This window comes from Coregonus lavaretus (assembly GCF_964263955.1).
Source record: "Coregonus lavaretus genome assembly, chromosome: 16".
NCBI lineage: Eukaryota > Metazoa > Chordata > Actinopteri > Salmoniformes > Salmonidae > Coregonus > Coregonus lavaretus.
In genome coordinates, this window is record NC_140003.1 from 11,594,487 (window position 1) to 11,609,876 (window position 15,390).

The 15,390-nt window shown below is 40.0% G+C and overlaps 1 protein-coding gene across 1 annotated transcript in view; it reads left to right on the forward strand.

Annotated features, from left to right (window-relative positions):
• Window positions 1–5,860: 5,860 nt before the first annotated feature.
• LOC311143479 (protein Wnt-6-like) overlaps window positions 5,861–15,390 on the forward strand; it is a 38,892-nt gene continuing 29,362 nt past the window's right edge. Inside the window, exons 1-2 of the mRNA XM_084179306.1 lie at window positions 5,861–6,219; window positions 11,555–11,775. Of these exons, the coding sequence (XP_084035432.1) occupies window positions 6,140–6,219; window positions 11,555–11,775 (301 nt within the window). The 5' untranslated portion in view covers window positions 5,861–6,139. The remainder of the gene's footprint in view (window positions 6,220–11,554; window positions 11,776–15,390) is intronic.

Sequence of the window (15,390 nt, forward strand, 5' to 3'; positions counted from 1 at the left end):
ACCACCTGGGGGCGGCCCGTCAGGAAGTCCAGGATCCAGTTGCAGAGGGAGGTGTTTAGTCCCAGGATCCTTAGCTTAGTGATGAGCTTAGAGGGCACTATGGTGTTGAATGCTGAGCTGTAGTCAATGAATAGCATTCTCACGTAGGTGTTCCTCTTGTCCAGGTGGGAAAGGGCAGTGTGGAGTGCAATAGAGATTGCATCATCTGTGGATCTGTTGGGGCGGTATGCAAATTGGAGTGGGTCTAGGGTTTCTGGGATAATGCTGTTGATGTGAGCCATGACCAGCCTTTCAAAGCACTTCATGGCTACAGACGTCAGTGCTACGGGTCGGTAGTCATTTAGGCAGGTTATCTTAGAGTCCTTGGGCACGGGGACTATGGTGGTCTGCTTGAAACATGTTGGTATTACAGACTCAGTCAGGGACATGTTGAAAATGTCAGTGAAGACATTTGCCAGTTGGTCAGCACATGCTCGGAGTACACGTCCTGGTAATCCGTCTGGCCCTGCGGCCTTGTGAATGTTGACCTGCTTAAAAGTCTTACTCACATCGGCTACGGAGAGCGTGATCACATAGTGGGTCTAGGGTGACAGGTAAGGTAGAGGTGATATATATAAATATGTCCCCCCACTTCTAAAACCAAAGTTGCGCACCTGTTTCTAGGTAACAATTAAGTACCTTACTGTGATTTTTTTTCTATCAAAATTGTAAAAAAAAAAAAAAAAAAAAATAGCTTCTTAGCAAGAGCAGCTTCTCAAGCAAGATTTTTGCTAGGACTGTCTGGGAGTGGTCTGAGTGGGAAGGGGGAAACTGAAAACTAGCTGTTATTGGCAGAGAGGTTTGGAACTCTCTTTCTTATTGGTCTATTAACTAATTTAACGCCTGGTGATGTCACCAGGCAGGCCAAAACTCCATCCCAACAAAACAGGCAGACATTTCAGGCAGTCTTTTCAAACAGCTCTTAAACTAAAAAGGCATTATCATACATTTCAACATTTCACAGTATTATTCCAACCACATAGTGTGGAAATATATATAAAACACATGAAAATCATGTTTTTGACTGCATTGGACCTTTAAGGTTATGGTAAGGGTTAAGGTTGGGGTAAGGGTTTAGGGTAGGATTCTGAATAGCACTAACATATTTTGAGTAGACTACCAGAGATACTCTATATAATGACGAGATGTTCTTGTTTCTGCCCTAACAATGGGAGTCGTTGCAAAGACAGGCAAGAGGACGTGAGATCAGGTGGGAACATTCTAGCCACTGGGAGGGCAGATACGCGTGTGTGAACAACAAACACAACTCGGATATAAAGTAGTTTTTCTCAAAGTTGGCAAAATGCCACGTGCGTCCACTTATATCAGTACATTCGTAACAACCTAGATATTACGGAACTTCTATTTGATCAAATAAGCCTCACTTAGCAAATTAGCAATCATGTTTTTATTTTGACCAAATCCGACACTCTCATATACCTTCCTACAAAAAATCCCCACTTGGTCTGATTATCGCTATATTCTCGCGTGGACAGATTTTGATGGGAGTAGAGCCTCGCATCGCTTCTGACGCTACTCAACTCAACCGCTGATTACCAAAGTCGCACTCGCACGCAAAGATCATCACATCAGTTATGGCACTCTGGACGGCCGCAGCACTAGGCTACTGGTTTTCATTCTTCAGGGACTGATTCAGACCTGTGACACCAGAGACCTGTTCAGGGGAGCGCATGACGTTCAGAGAGATTAAATGTAGCATATTGAAAATTATTGGAGCATCCACATTATCCTTAATGTATAATACTGTAATACTGCATAGAATCATATAGTGTTTTAATAAGATCTCTATGTTTATAAGTTCATGGCACAACATTCTTCCAGGTTGTGCCATCTCATAAAAAATGTATGACATCAAAGCTCACACTACAAAGTAGCCAGGGCTAGTCATTAATTATTTCTTCTATTCTCTCTGAAGCGTCCTTTACATATATTTCCACAAGGTGACGCTATATACTAATAAACCATATCAATGTTTTTCATACAGGAACAGATTTCTTCTAAAGATTTTCTTCATATGTAGCCTACAAATCAGCCAAAACCAATACAAAAAATATTTCAGAGTAGCAAGGCTTGATTATGTTGTGTACCTACTGTACATAACATCATGAGGTATCATAATGAATAATAATGTAGTGAATCATAATGAATAATAACGTAGTGAAGGTAATGAAAATAAAAGTAATAAAGGAAAAGTTTTAAAAAAGTAAAGAAACTATTATCATCTATGTTGGTGTACATGCTAGAGAATGCATTTCTCCCATGGTTGCACACTGTGGCCAACATTTGCTACTGTACATCTCATTGTGAGCAATGTGTATGAACTGCAAAGATGTATCATTCCAGTGATCCGTGTGTGGCCTGTTATCTTCTGATATCATCTCCCTGAAAATGTGCAACACAACAAAAGCCCTCTAAGAGAGCATTCTCTCCCAGGAGAGATCCACTAGTAGTACATACATATTGTATTTCCTTTGTAAGACACAGGGGCTGTATACTGTTGCTGCAAGGCAGCACATGGAGACACATGCTCAGTGAAAGAAAATTCAGAAGCAGCTCCACTTATCTCCTTTTGTCTCTTTGTCTTTTAAACACAGGCCTAAGATAAGAGCACATCTGTAGTTCCATGGCTTCGTGTAAAATAATAATAATAATAATATGCCATTTAGCAGACGCTTTTATCCAAAGCGACTTACAGTCATAAATGACCCAATAGGACAGATCTTGGTGATAAAAAAGCAGCTGTGTGTATAACTGATAGACACACTTTCAGATAGACACTATCTGAGAGACAGTGGGTCTCACTTTCACACAATCGATTGGGCCAAACCTAATCTAATGAACAAAAGTTCAACAGTGATGTTATTATGGAGTATTAAAAGTGACGCACTTGGAAGATGCAAACACTGCTGGAATTAATTAAGTTTCCAATATGCTGGCCCGATTCTGAAGGGACTATTTGCTGCTGAGGGGTGATCTCATGATCAGTAAAAAATTTAACATGTTTTTACAGTCAGAATGCGTAATCTGCACGGGAATTAGGTTTGTGTTGGGGAAGCATGCGGTCTGGACTCACTGCAAAGGGTCATAGGTGACAGTGCAGACAAGTGACATTGATTTGTGGGTGTCAACACCAATGGGCCTCGACTATGTGAGAAAACAAGATAATAGTTTTTTTTACTCTCTCTCTGGGCAATTTACTGTTTTCCTTAAAACATTTACACAATTCTGATTAAAAATGGTGTCCATCTCCCTTATTTGCTGTAGTCAGGGCATCATATCATATGACATAACTCAATTTATTTTTCCAAACAGACTTAGTGTTTACAGATATGTGAAGTCATGTGGCAATATCGTTGTTTTCTAATAAAATTCCGTTACCAGTTGTGAAGGAATTTCACAAACTTTGCTTCTCAAGGGGATTCCAGAAATGACTGGGGTTTGTTTAAAAAGGTTAAAGCACATAGCCGTCATTTGTTTTTGATTTTAGCCTTAATTTAATTTGGCATATAAAATATGATGTGTGATGGGATTTCTAATCATTTTGGATGATAATCCTAGGGGAATGTATTGACTGACGTTTTGCCAGATTAAGGGGATTGAAAGATTTGAGAAACAAAGGGCTGATGTGTGGTAGAAAGATGAAGCTCTGGTAACCAGAGATAGGAGGTGCAATCCCATGGCAGACAGTAGGTAGCCATTTCATGGTTGGATGAAGGCAGTGTGAAAAGGTGAGTATGCTGAGCCAGGGTGCAAGGGCGAAGTATGAAGCACATTCTAGCAGTACAAGGGATTGTTGAAGCACTGTCAGCTAAAGACATACTCTAGTTCTGCTTAGGGCTGTTCCCAGGAACACTCAGCCAAGACCCCAGGCTCAACACCCTGCTGTACTTTGAAATGCGATCTTTATTGTCCATAAAGTTTAAGCCAAGTATGAAGAATCAGTCTTCCCTAACAAAAACACTCACCCATACAGAGAGAGAGAGAGAGAGAGAGAGAGGGGGGGGGGGGGAGAACTACAAGTGGAGTAGTCATGCTTGCAATTATGCCTCAGTTAAATATAGACGAGGAGTGATAACGCAATTTTCAAAACTTTCTTAAATGAATACGAGTGCAATTCATATAAATAGCAGGGCATTTCTTGCAGGAATTCAAAAAATGTAAGGGCAGATTTACGTAGGCTTATTTATTAGATTAGGTCAAATGTAATGTATTGCACTAAAAGCTGGGACATGAACTTTCTGCATGTGGTTAATAAAGAGAGACTTCAAACTTGATACAAAAGTGCAAAAAAAAAATACACAGTTCAGTCTACTTTGAATTGTGTCCTACATATGATCTTGATTTTACTGTAGGTCACACAAAACAAACTTTAAGCATATTTGATTAAATGTCTGCTTTGTCACATGACCCAATGATGACCCAATGATGATACATTGAGGCTAAGCCAGATATCACTTCTTTTTTTATCTAATGATAAATTGAACTATCATTACTGTGACACACCTGCGGCTTAGACAAAACTCTTCCATATCTCACCTTTGAAGTTGGAGGGAAAACAAAAGGTATTAATCAAAGACAAGGCTCCCCTTCTTTCCTTTTGGCTGCTCAGGGCTATCGAGAGAGACATAAATGAAAAATGTAAATGAGACTAGTGAAATTACCTGTTTGCTTGTGTTTATATTGTGATTGATTGGATCACTGTATTGGAATGCAGGGGTGAATCTTTGATGCGCTACAAGAAGACAGAGATCTTGAATTTCAAGTGGGATGCCCTTCGCAACTCTAATGGGAGATAAGTAGATGGTAATCCTATGTAAGACATGAATGACACATGGGCACAAAGTGTCCTTTTGTCTTGAAAATATTGTAAATAATTTATTAACGACTAATATGAAAAAATTGAATGTGAGCTCAGCAAAGAAAAGGCACTGAGAGAAGGTTTTTCCATGCAGTATAATGGAACAAATCATAAAATATATTTCAGCACAGACGTAGGTAATAGCCCATAGATTACCTTAGGCTACTTGTCCTAAATAAATACAAATATAGATGAATGGATGAGTAGAAACCTATTATCTCGCTCTCAATAAATGTTTTTGATAAATATGTTATTGCCTTTCCACAACTGTTAAAGTATTTCAGAAAAACAACTTTGGGCCTACGTAGTTTCCCCAAAAGTATGCATGTTCACGTTATCAACGGATATTGGCAAATATGACAGAGGTATGCAACACCTGAGATGAGCTCATCCATTCCTGAGAGCTCTTATTTCTTTACTATAAACACGCAGGGGGAAATGTTTCTCTTTCTCTCCCATTCTGATCTAAAATATATTTTTGCACACAGTCAGGTTCTTCCAACTAATTAGCCCGTTTTTCTGAGTGACAAAATAGGTATTCACTTGGCCGGAAGCGACATCATACCAGGTGGGAGATGAGCGCATTTCTTATGCAAGGAAAATACATTCCAACTTGAAAAGTGCACTAGAGCGCAGACACCCGGGTAAATTTGTGCGCTTTGCGCCTACCTGTGAATCGAAAATTACCGACCACTTCGATGCTGAGCAACGCACAAATTCAACCGTTGTTACCAAGGCCAATAGATGAAATTACTTTTGCACTAAAACGTTAGCATTGATTGTCCTCGCGGAATCTGCTGGGTCCTTGGGTTTACTTTTCTGCCCAAGGTCTGGCTACATTCCATCACCCCCGGGCTGTAGTATCCTTGCTGCCAGATTAAAATCGCTGTGCTATTGGAATTTGGGTGTTTTAGTTAGGACGTGCTTGTCACCTCTTCCTCTGGTATTTGATCTTTGAATCTGTCTGCCAGAGAGACGACTATGAAGAGGTTAACAAATTTCATCACGATGTCTCTTCCCTCCTGACGGAGTAATCGAACGTTAGTGGTGCATCCAAAGAGGGTTTCAAAGGACTTTTTGCGCATTTCATGGGGGTGCTGAATCCTGCAGATGACCAACTCTGCAGGACATCCCATGAAAACAACAACACCTTAATTGAATTGGGGATTGGCGCCTCTCACTTTCTAATTTAACGTTTTTTTTTTAAAGGATACTCTCATCATGACGATTCCATTATCTCGGACTCAACTAGCCCTGTTTTTCATCCTCTTATGTCCGGTCAATATCATTGGGTTATGGTGGTAAGTCATGCTACACACAATTAACATGTCTGTCAAGTTTAGTTGTTAATGGAAATAAGGTTTCTTAGAATACGGTGTTTTTTGTCATCTGATGAGATGTAGGTTATGCTTTGCACGCGTCCATGTTCTTGATATTTGGCTAAAGATTGGCATGATGTCAGGTTGCACTAAAATACATGCAATTCTGGATCTGACTCTATTGATACAACCACTATTCAAGAGCCTTGTATTGACAAGTGTAATAACATGGTAACACGTTTGATGACCTTGACCGCATTGTGAAGCATTTGGTAATACTTAGTCTACAATTATATACTAATTAAACGTTTTGGTCTATCATCACCTTGCTACTGCAAACTCACTCAAATAAATTGTAATGATTGATCAAACAATCTCTGACAATCTCAAAAAAATGTCTTAACAAACCACAATACAGCATTTTTTATTGTTGATAACAAACTAATATCTAAAATGTGGATAAGTAAGTAAATGAAATCAACAATAAAAAACGAACATCCCTAATGTTATGACTCAGCTAGCCAAAAAGATTCAGCTTCAGCTTGTGGAGATCTGCAATTGCCTGTAGTAAAAACAGAGATATTAGGGAGGTCAGAGTTGGAATCTTTTCCGTGGACCTTGAGGCAGTGGATATGTTATCATAAAACAATTATTTGTTCAGTACTCTGAGATGTATGAGACTTAAAAAGACACAGGCAGATTTTTTTAAATAAAGTATAATACATTAATTTGAGACACACATCTGAAGAGGGATGTTTGGCTAAATCAACCTTTTCAAGTTTGCCTCTCATCCACTCTCAATCAAGGCCGGCTATTAGTACTGCCAAACTGTGAACCTCTCTCCCCAAAGACAAAATTGGAGCACTCAGGTGAGCACACCTGGAGGTCCTGCAGTTTGACAGGACAAAGATGCTTTCTGTTGAGAGCTGTGCATGCCATCTCACTCCTGTCTCTCTGCCCCTTGTCTTTTAAAGAAAATGGTTGTCAGCCTGACCAGACAGACAGGATGCCATTTGTTGGGGTAGATGAAACGTCTCTGAGATAAACCTCTTCTTTCAGAGCTTCTTTGATTAGGCTCTAATCATTTGGGCAGAGAGCAGTGAGACCAGAGAATGTGGAATGCCTCTGCAAGTTTCAGGACAAGTAAGCTCCCGGTCCTCCTGGGTGTGTGTGGGTCATAGTCTGGCAGGCAGCCAGGAGTGTGGCCCACAGGTGTGCATATAGCGCGTGCCATTTCCACTCATCCGCTCCTGGAATGGGTCCTCGGCCAAACTTCAGCTCTGCATCACCTGTAGAGAAGCACTTCATTATACCAGATCTTTATCGTTCTCACTCCCATTTCAAAGCAATACATATTTCTGGAAAATCGCATGATTTCCAATCAAGGCCAGATGGATCAGATAAAGATTACATGACAGGGCTTGGCAGGGGCTACTATGTACACTGTTTCACCACAGAGCATGTGGCCTCCACTGATTTCCAGACATTGGGATTTTTCAGTGCGCGCGTAAACCTCATGTTGTCCTCACTTATTGCAAGACAAACATGTGACAGACAGCAGCAGTGCATCAGTGTTGTGCAGGATTTGATTTAGTGTTGAGTTCTAGAGAAGATTGTGCCATGGCTCGGAGACACAGACCGAAGAGCTGAACCCAAGCCACTCTCCAGCTAGCGTTCCAGCCTTGTCGTGACTAACTTCATATCCACCATAGCCCACTTAGAGGATTAGGAGGATGAAATGTACTTGTTTGCAAAGTGAAAAAATCCCACATATCTATGGCCATGCAATTCATAATGTAACTTGAGGTCCACGCAAAGCTAGAAGAACAGCTTATCTCCAAAAGATCATGACGGCCTACATGGAGACTGATTATTTGGATACGTGTCCTTTATCAGTGTTTCCCTTTCTATTTTGGTCTCTGGTTATCTCTATGATATTTCATGCGAGGCACTGTTTAGAGGGCTCTTGATTGCGTAGATGGCAGTACATCCTCCTTTCTCTTATGATTAGACTCTGTTTCACCATTATCGTGTCCAGGAGCTTTACTGTGACTGATACAGAAGAGGAATAATGACACATTGCATGGACATGGAAGATTGATTGCTTATCTGCTTTTGTAGTTCCTTTATGTGTGCTTTTATAAAGATTCCTATCCTTTATATTCAACACTGATAACAGTGTGTTCCTCATAGTGTCCTGTTCAGGTCAGTCTTGATTTGGATTAACGCTAGAACACAGCATGGTGGTCAAGATAGAGAAATGTCTTCATCTACATATTGCTAGAGCCATACTCAGACCAGTGGCAATCAGCGCCATTTAAGATGAGGGAGGACACTTTTTTTTTTCATGAACACTGCCTTATTTCTATTACAGCATATTGGATGACTGTCATTCATATTCCATTCACCCAGTTAAATGTAACAGCGATAGGTTTAGGCTTCTACATGATACTCATATTTTCCCTATACCCATCATGAGGTTGCTACAACCTAGTCTATGAATGAAAGTTTACAACGTAGGTGCACACAGGTCGAGAGACAAATTTGATGTGACAGACAGTGACACATGGAAAGACAGTGACATTCAATACCGCCTTCCACACTCTTGCCTGCATCTAGCGAATAGTGGGTGTAATCTTTAGTCCAACAGTTGCAAACGAGAGTTTATATTGGACAAATGCAGGTATGTTTATCCCCGTTTTGTTCCTTTCTGTTTAAGAAACGTTTTTCAACAGAATCGGCGGAATGAATACACCCCTGATCACACGTAAACACAGTTTCATAGCAGCCACGTTGTATTCCTTCTCGCATCTACGTTATGTGCTCTCCTCCTTTCACCTCTTCCCTTCACTTGTGGACTTCAATGCACAACACATCAGCTGTATGTGACCAGGCAAAAAAACCTTTCCAAGCCAAACCGCTACACACAGCCTACATCGTTGTCACCATTAGCTAAAGTAACATCATAGTCAGCATAGCTAATAGAACTAACGTGTTAGTAAACCCGCTACAATCATGCAGTAACGTTAACAGTCATTAAGCTGTTACACCGGCAGGCCCCGGTGGCAATAAATTAGTAAAACCAAAAGCTTACCTTGACTTGGAAGAGTTCCAGTGTTGTGTTGGATAGTCATTGCCAGCTAGCTAACATAGCAGGGTGTTTCAGTAGGCTAAACTAGCTAGCTGCATTTGCTAGCTAAGTGAAACTGAAAGTGAAAAAAAATGACAAAATCTCTCTCTTCTTTCTTGCTTCTCCTTCATTTAGGAAGAAATTAATTTGTTCAAAACTGTTCAACTATTTTCTTTCTCTTTGTCAACTACTCACCAATTTTATGCACTGCAGTGCTAGCTAGCTGTATCTTATGCTTTCAGTACTAGATTAATTCTCTGATCCTTTGATTGGGTGGACAACATGTCAGTTCATCCTGCAAGAGCTATGATAGGTTGGAGGACATCCTTCGGAAGTTGTCATAGTTACGGTGTAAGTCTATGGAAGGGGGTGAGAACCATGAGCCGCCTAGGTTTTGTATTGAAGCCAATGTACTCAGGAGGACGGAAGCTAGCTGTCCTCCGGCTACACCATGGTGCTACCCTACAGAGTGCTGTTGAGGCTACTGTAGACCTTCTTTGCTAAATAGTGTGTTTTAATCAATTATTTGGTGGCATGATTATATTTAGTATAGTTCTATCTAAAAAGGATAACTTTTTAATGTTTTACATTTGAAATGTTTATGAAATTCACTGAAGAGGCTGGTCCTCCCCTTCCTCCTCCGAGGAGCCTCCACTGACTCAGACCACATGCTTCATCCATGCCAGTGTTCAAGCTGCTTCGGCTGCTCGTGTGATATAAAAGCATTCCTTTTGAATTGGGCTAGGAGGGTTTGCCTTTCACTTTGACAATGACACAGGACTTGGAGAAGAAACCTTGAAACATGGTCTGCTTTTTTTTTACGAGTCTACACCTCCTGCTGTAAAACCTGGTCCCTTTTTGTGAGCAGCTCGCTGAGCCAATTTCAAAGCTATGATCCTGGCACACAGATTCCCACAGGTTTGAAGGCCGTGACACATCTGATAATCAGGGGTTGTAAAGACTTGGTGTGTCTGCTAAGTTCTGTATCTGCACATGTTAATTACACAGGGGTGTGGAATCATTGGAGTCAGATCTGTGTAGGAATACTATAGCGTGCTGGAGATGTGTTCCCCTGTGATCCGTCTCCATGGAGACATTGTCAATACATCATCAATAACTGGCAGAAGGATGTCAGGATCCCAGAAGTCGGTGACGCTGGACTGTCGGAGTCAAGTTCTCACACTTCAGCGAAGATAACTCACATTGTGGGCGTTAAGCTGCTGTTCACTCCCCACTTTTAGGACAGCGTGAATTATTAGGCTTTCAATAATTTTCGATGCTTAATCTGTGCCGCCATTATGCTATTTCTCAGTCTTTCAAGGACAAGTGTACAGTATGTTGGCTGTTCAATTTTAGTTTTCCATGACGCTATGGCAAAAAAAAAGGTGCGTCTAACTGTACAAATAATTGGTATTTTGATTGAATCACAGATATACAGTGACATTTCAGACGTTGATATATAAATGGTTTCGACTTAATAATGTAATTTACTTACTGGAGATGGGATGCATTACATTTTAAGAGCAACGATCCTGTGTCTCATGCTTCTTATCAGGCCGCCATGCTAGGGATTGGCAAGAGTGCTTGTTTGACTTCTTAAAACAAACTCATAAGGCAGATGAATGTTATTAGTCAGAAAGATTAGCTGTGACAAGGGTGAGTGAAAAGCAATGAGGTATTCTCACACACTCCTACTCCCACATAATAATAAAAACGGACTCGAGCTTTACGGATCACATCAGCTGAACTGGAGTCAGATGCAGAGTTATTGAATAGAGGGAACAGGGTGATAGGGCTGTTCTCACATTATGTCATAGCAACTGTCACGGGAAGTACTGGCAAGAGTTCACAGTGTTGAACCTGAGGCCCGTACGCCCATTAGGAATTGAAATAAACAATTTCCCTACGTGTAAACATACATCTGTCAACGCTAGGTAAGAAACACGGCAATTAAGATGCAGCCCTCTCGCTCCTTTTTATGTTCCGCATCACTGCAGCGTTACTATTTCTCTCCACACCTGAAATGTCTTTTTGCACAACTTTGTGATGTCAAGTAATCAAACTGCCTGATAGAAGAACACGTACATTTAGCTTTAGTGATACTTATATGTAATAAGAGTAAGACCCGAACACATCATAATATTATGATTTGTAGTCATAGTCTATCTGTTGTATGCTTCCCTGTAGGGCAGTGGGGAGCCCTCTGGTCATGGACCCCAACAGTATCTGTCGGAAGACCAAGCGACTAGCGGGCAAGCAGGCCGAGCTGTGCCAGAACCAGCCAGAGATCGTCCACGAGGTCGCCAAGGGTGCCAAGCTGGGTGTGCGGGAGTGCCAGTACCAGTTTCGTTTTCGCCGCTGGAATTGCACCAGTCAGAACAAGTACTTTGGCAAAATACTCCAACAAGGTGAGTAAGGACTAGTCATAATGGAAAATAGGACCCTATGATAATTTCCCCAAGATGTTTCCAATAACTCTACACACACACTGCCTGCCTGACATAGAAAATAATCATCTAAGTGCCTTTCAAATGGTTCAACAGTGTCTCACTTAAGACGTGACTCCTTGACCTTTGAGTGCACAGCCAATGGCCTCACTTCAACTTCACTCTGATCTCAAGTGCAGTGGAGAACAAGGCCAGCTGTTGTATGTTAACAAGACAGATTTACACTTGACTGCTCCTCTTTTGCATCAAATTGCAAACTCAAAATGATCTCCTAAATTGCTTCTCATATAACCATTGATCTCTAACATTGTCGGTGCACTTTGAAGTGAGTAATAAAACGAATGTAGGCCCTGCTACTATGCAATTATTGTCTTGCTTTTTGCACGTTGTCTCCTCCCATTTCACTTTTCTATGCTTGGTTAATAGAGACCATTCTGTGTGTACCAACAAGGAAGTGTTTTGTCAACAAACCACCATTTAGATCCAATATAGTGTACCCTTTATTGTCTTCATCTTTTACTATCTAGCTAATGCATGCCCTCAGTTGAATCTTTTGAGGATGTCTTTCATATTCAAAACAATTAGAGTACCGTTACTAGCATCCTGCTGGCGCTGACAGAATTCCTGTTCTTTACCGTCAGTAAACTGACACAGGAAATGTCCATTATAACTTTCAGATTTTGTCTCAAAGAACCGCCGCTTAGTTCTAAAGACTAAATTCGGAGTAAAACATATCTCATGCCGTAGCCATTTAAGTCATTACAGACGAAGCCTGTAATCTCTTGAGGCAAAGCTAATTATTCTGCAGGTGATTTAACAGAATTTTGGTCGCTCGTTGAGGAATATGTGGGTATTACGATGATACCTCCTAAAGTGCTAGATTACATATGTTACAGGTCCCAGTTTTGGGACTGGTGCAGCAGATAATAGTTCCTGTAACACAGGATAAATGACGAAACAGGAGAACGTGGCTTCTCTTTCAAAGGTTCTCTCAATTCACATCCTAAAATTCTTTACATTTATAACCCAAACACATTTACTCTTAACTTGAATTCACCTGTTTAGGTTATAATTATGTAGTTGACTGTTGCCCACTATAGCCCCATAGGAGACTCTAAAACATGAAAGCCTTTAAAGACTGGTATAACTCATTAGAAGTTATTTTATACCCATGCTAAAAATACATTCACCCAGTGTAAGAAGGGCTAATAGAAAGACAAGATTATTGCAAATGACATTAATGTTAATTATTGGAAAATGACTGAACAAGCTAGCATAGCGCTAACCGAAGCCAGCAACCAACTGACCGGAGCTAGCAAACAGCTAACCAGAGCCAGCCAAAAGCTAACCGGAGCTAGCTCTAAGCTAGTGGCATTTCTAACATTTACTTTACAACAATTACAAAATTCTTAAACATCACAGTTACAACATTACATTCTCTAAACCCTTAGGATTTTGTCAGAAGCGTCTTTTTCAAAAATATAAAATGTTCAGGAGTTAACTATTCGTTTTTTTTCTAGATCAAAGGAATGCTCCGCCATCATTTCATTTTACATGTGTTTCTGTCTAGTACGGAGTTATACAATTACTATGTTGTTCAAAACCATTACATTCACTTCAACAGGCAAGTTACAAAACTATATTGTGGTATTCAGTGTATTGTTGTACTTTACTGACCTGTGACACAGGATAAATGATGAAACAGGAGAACGTGGCTTCTCTTTCAAAGGATCTCTCAATTATGAGAACACACAGGTGCAGGATCGCATATAGTCCCAGTGCGAAGTGAACATGTCTCACTGTCTCCTACTGGCCAACAGTAGTATAAGTGCATCGCAATGGCAAAACCTTGGAGGACTGACATTTCAGTAAAAGCCTTCTTCCCCAATACAAAGAAATAATACATAAACACAAATGTGACCATACATTTTGTGTGTGTCACACATACATCATCTTCCTGTAAACTGTGGTTTGTAACGTTCCTGTTTTGTTGCTGAGAGCCAGCAGAGGGCAGAGTGCCTGTGGTGTGGTCTGTCTCCTCTGGTCAAATGTTGATCCAACCGTTATCAGAGGTACAGCTAGAACATTGATTTGACCTGGTTTTATGTGACCACTCTTATTGGATTGGGCCCGGTTTCCCGATAGTGATGGAACTTATGTTTACGAGTGTTTTAACGATGCATCTTTCCTACAACAGCCGAAGATGTAACATGCGTTTCCCAAAACACCACACAGAAAGAACGTTCACTAAGTGCGTCGTTGAACCATGTGTTGATACTGATAGGATCGAAAGAAAGGCAGCGCTGCTCTCTGATCAGCTTTCTCCATTCAAATCTTACCTTAACATTATAATTATTCCATAATACTGACAACGGATTAGCTCTTAGAGAGATATTATCACCTAGTGGCTGCAAATATTGAGGTGGCTTATTCTAATGCTTACCTTATAATAATGACTAAATCACAGATTCATTTGGCACATCATTGCACACATGTTGTTACACATCATTAAATATACTGAGGCAAACATTACAGACAGTGTAGCCTACAAATAGAACTCAACTGACTGAACATGAAATTGATTTCAATATGATTGAAATATAAAGGCCTGTGTAGCCTATAGCCCTACTGTATTTGTTTTAATGCAGTCATCTCGGTTTTTATTCTTCACTTGTTCAATTGCAAAGACATTGGCAAATTTGTCGTTCCAAAGTTCATGGCGGTCACAGAGAGATAGATAAACAGCTTGATTCTATGTTTAGCAGAGATCTTCTGTGTATAAAGTGACGCGGAACGGCAAAAAAGAATCTAACATCTACTTTAGCTGTTCTGAGGCGGTCAGTAAATAACAAGTGTTTTCAAGTGCAACTTTACTTATGATGGTTTTGCGAGACAACTCGGATATTTAACGATGCTCCTACGAAGGTTCTAACAATGAACTTAGCCTTAAAACCAGTTAAATGTAACTAAATGTAATCGAAAATATAATTTACGTAATCTCCAAAAGTAATTATTTATCATGAGAGTGCCATAAACAATAACTAGTAATTCTACATACTACAAAAAAGTTTAAAATCTCACCCTTCTGATAAAAATAGTTATAAACTGCTGAGGTGTAGTCGATTTTGAACACAAGCTCAAGCACAGTACAAATATGATAAAAATATGAAAATATGAAATATTTTATATGATGTATTTTGTATTCAACAAATCTGTATGAATAAGGCTCGAAATGACTTATATGCTTTATAAATATAGTATAATGAAATTATCAAATGACTAACTATAAGATTTAATCTTCCTAATAACTGTAAAATACATATTTGTATGTTTAGTGTTAGAGAAAATATGCATATGATCAAAACATCTGCTCCCACCGCTGTGAACGTCACACCGAGCTCAAGCTTGGCTTCCTGAACTTGTTAGGAACTCACCTTTCATCTCATATTAATCTTGTCCATCTATGACAAACAGAAAGTGTTTTTTGTTTAACATCTATGAATTATTTTAGATTAATGGCTATATCGATCTCTGAATGTGCTGTAATGATGAAACCACTCTCTCCTGCTGCACTAT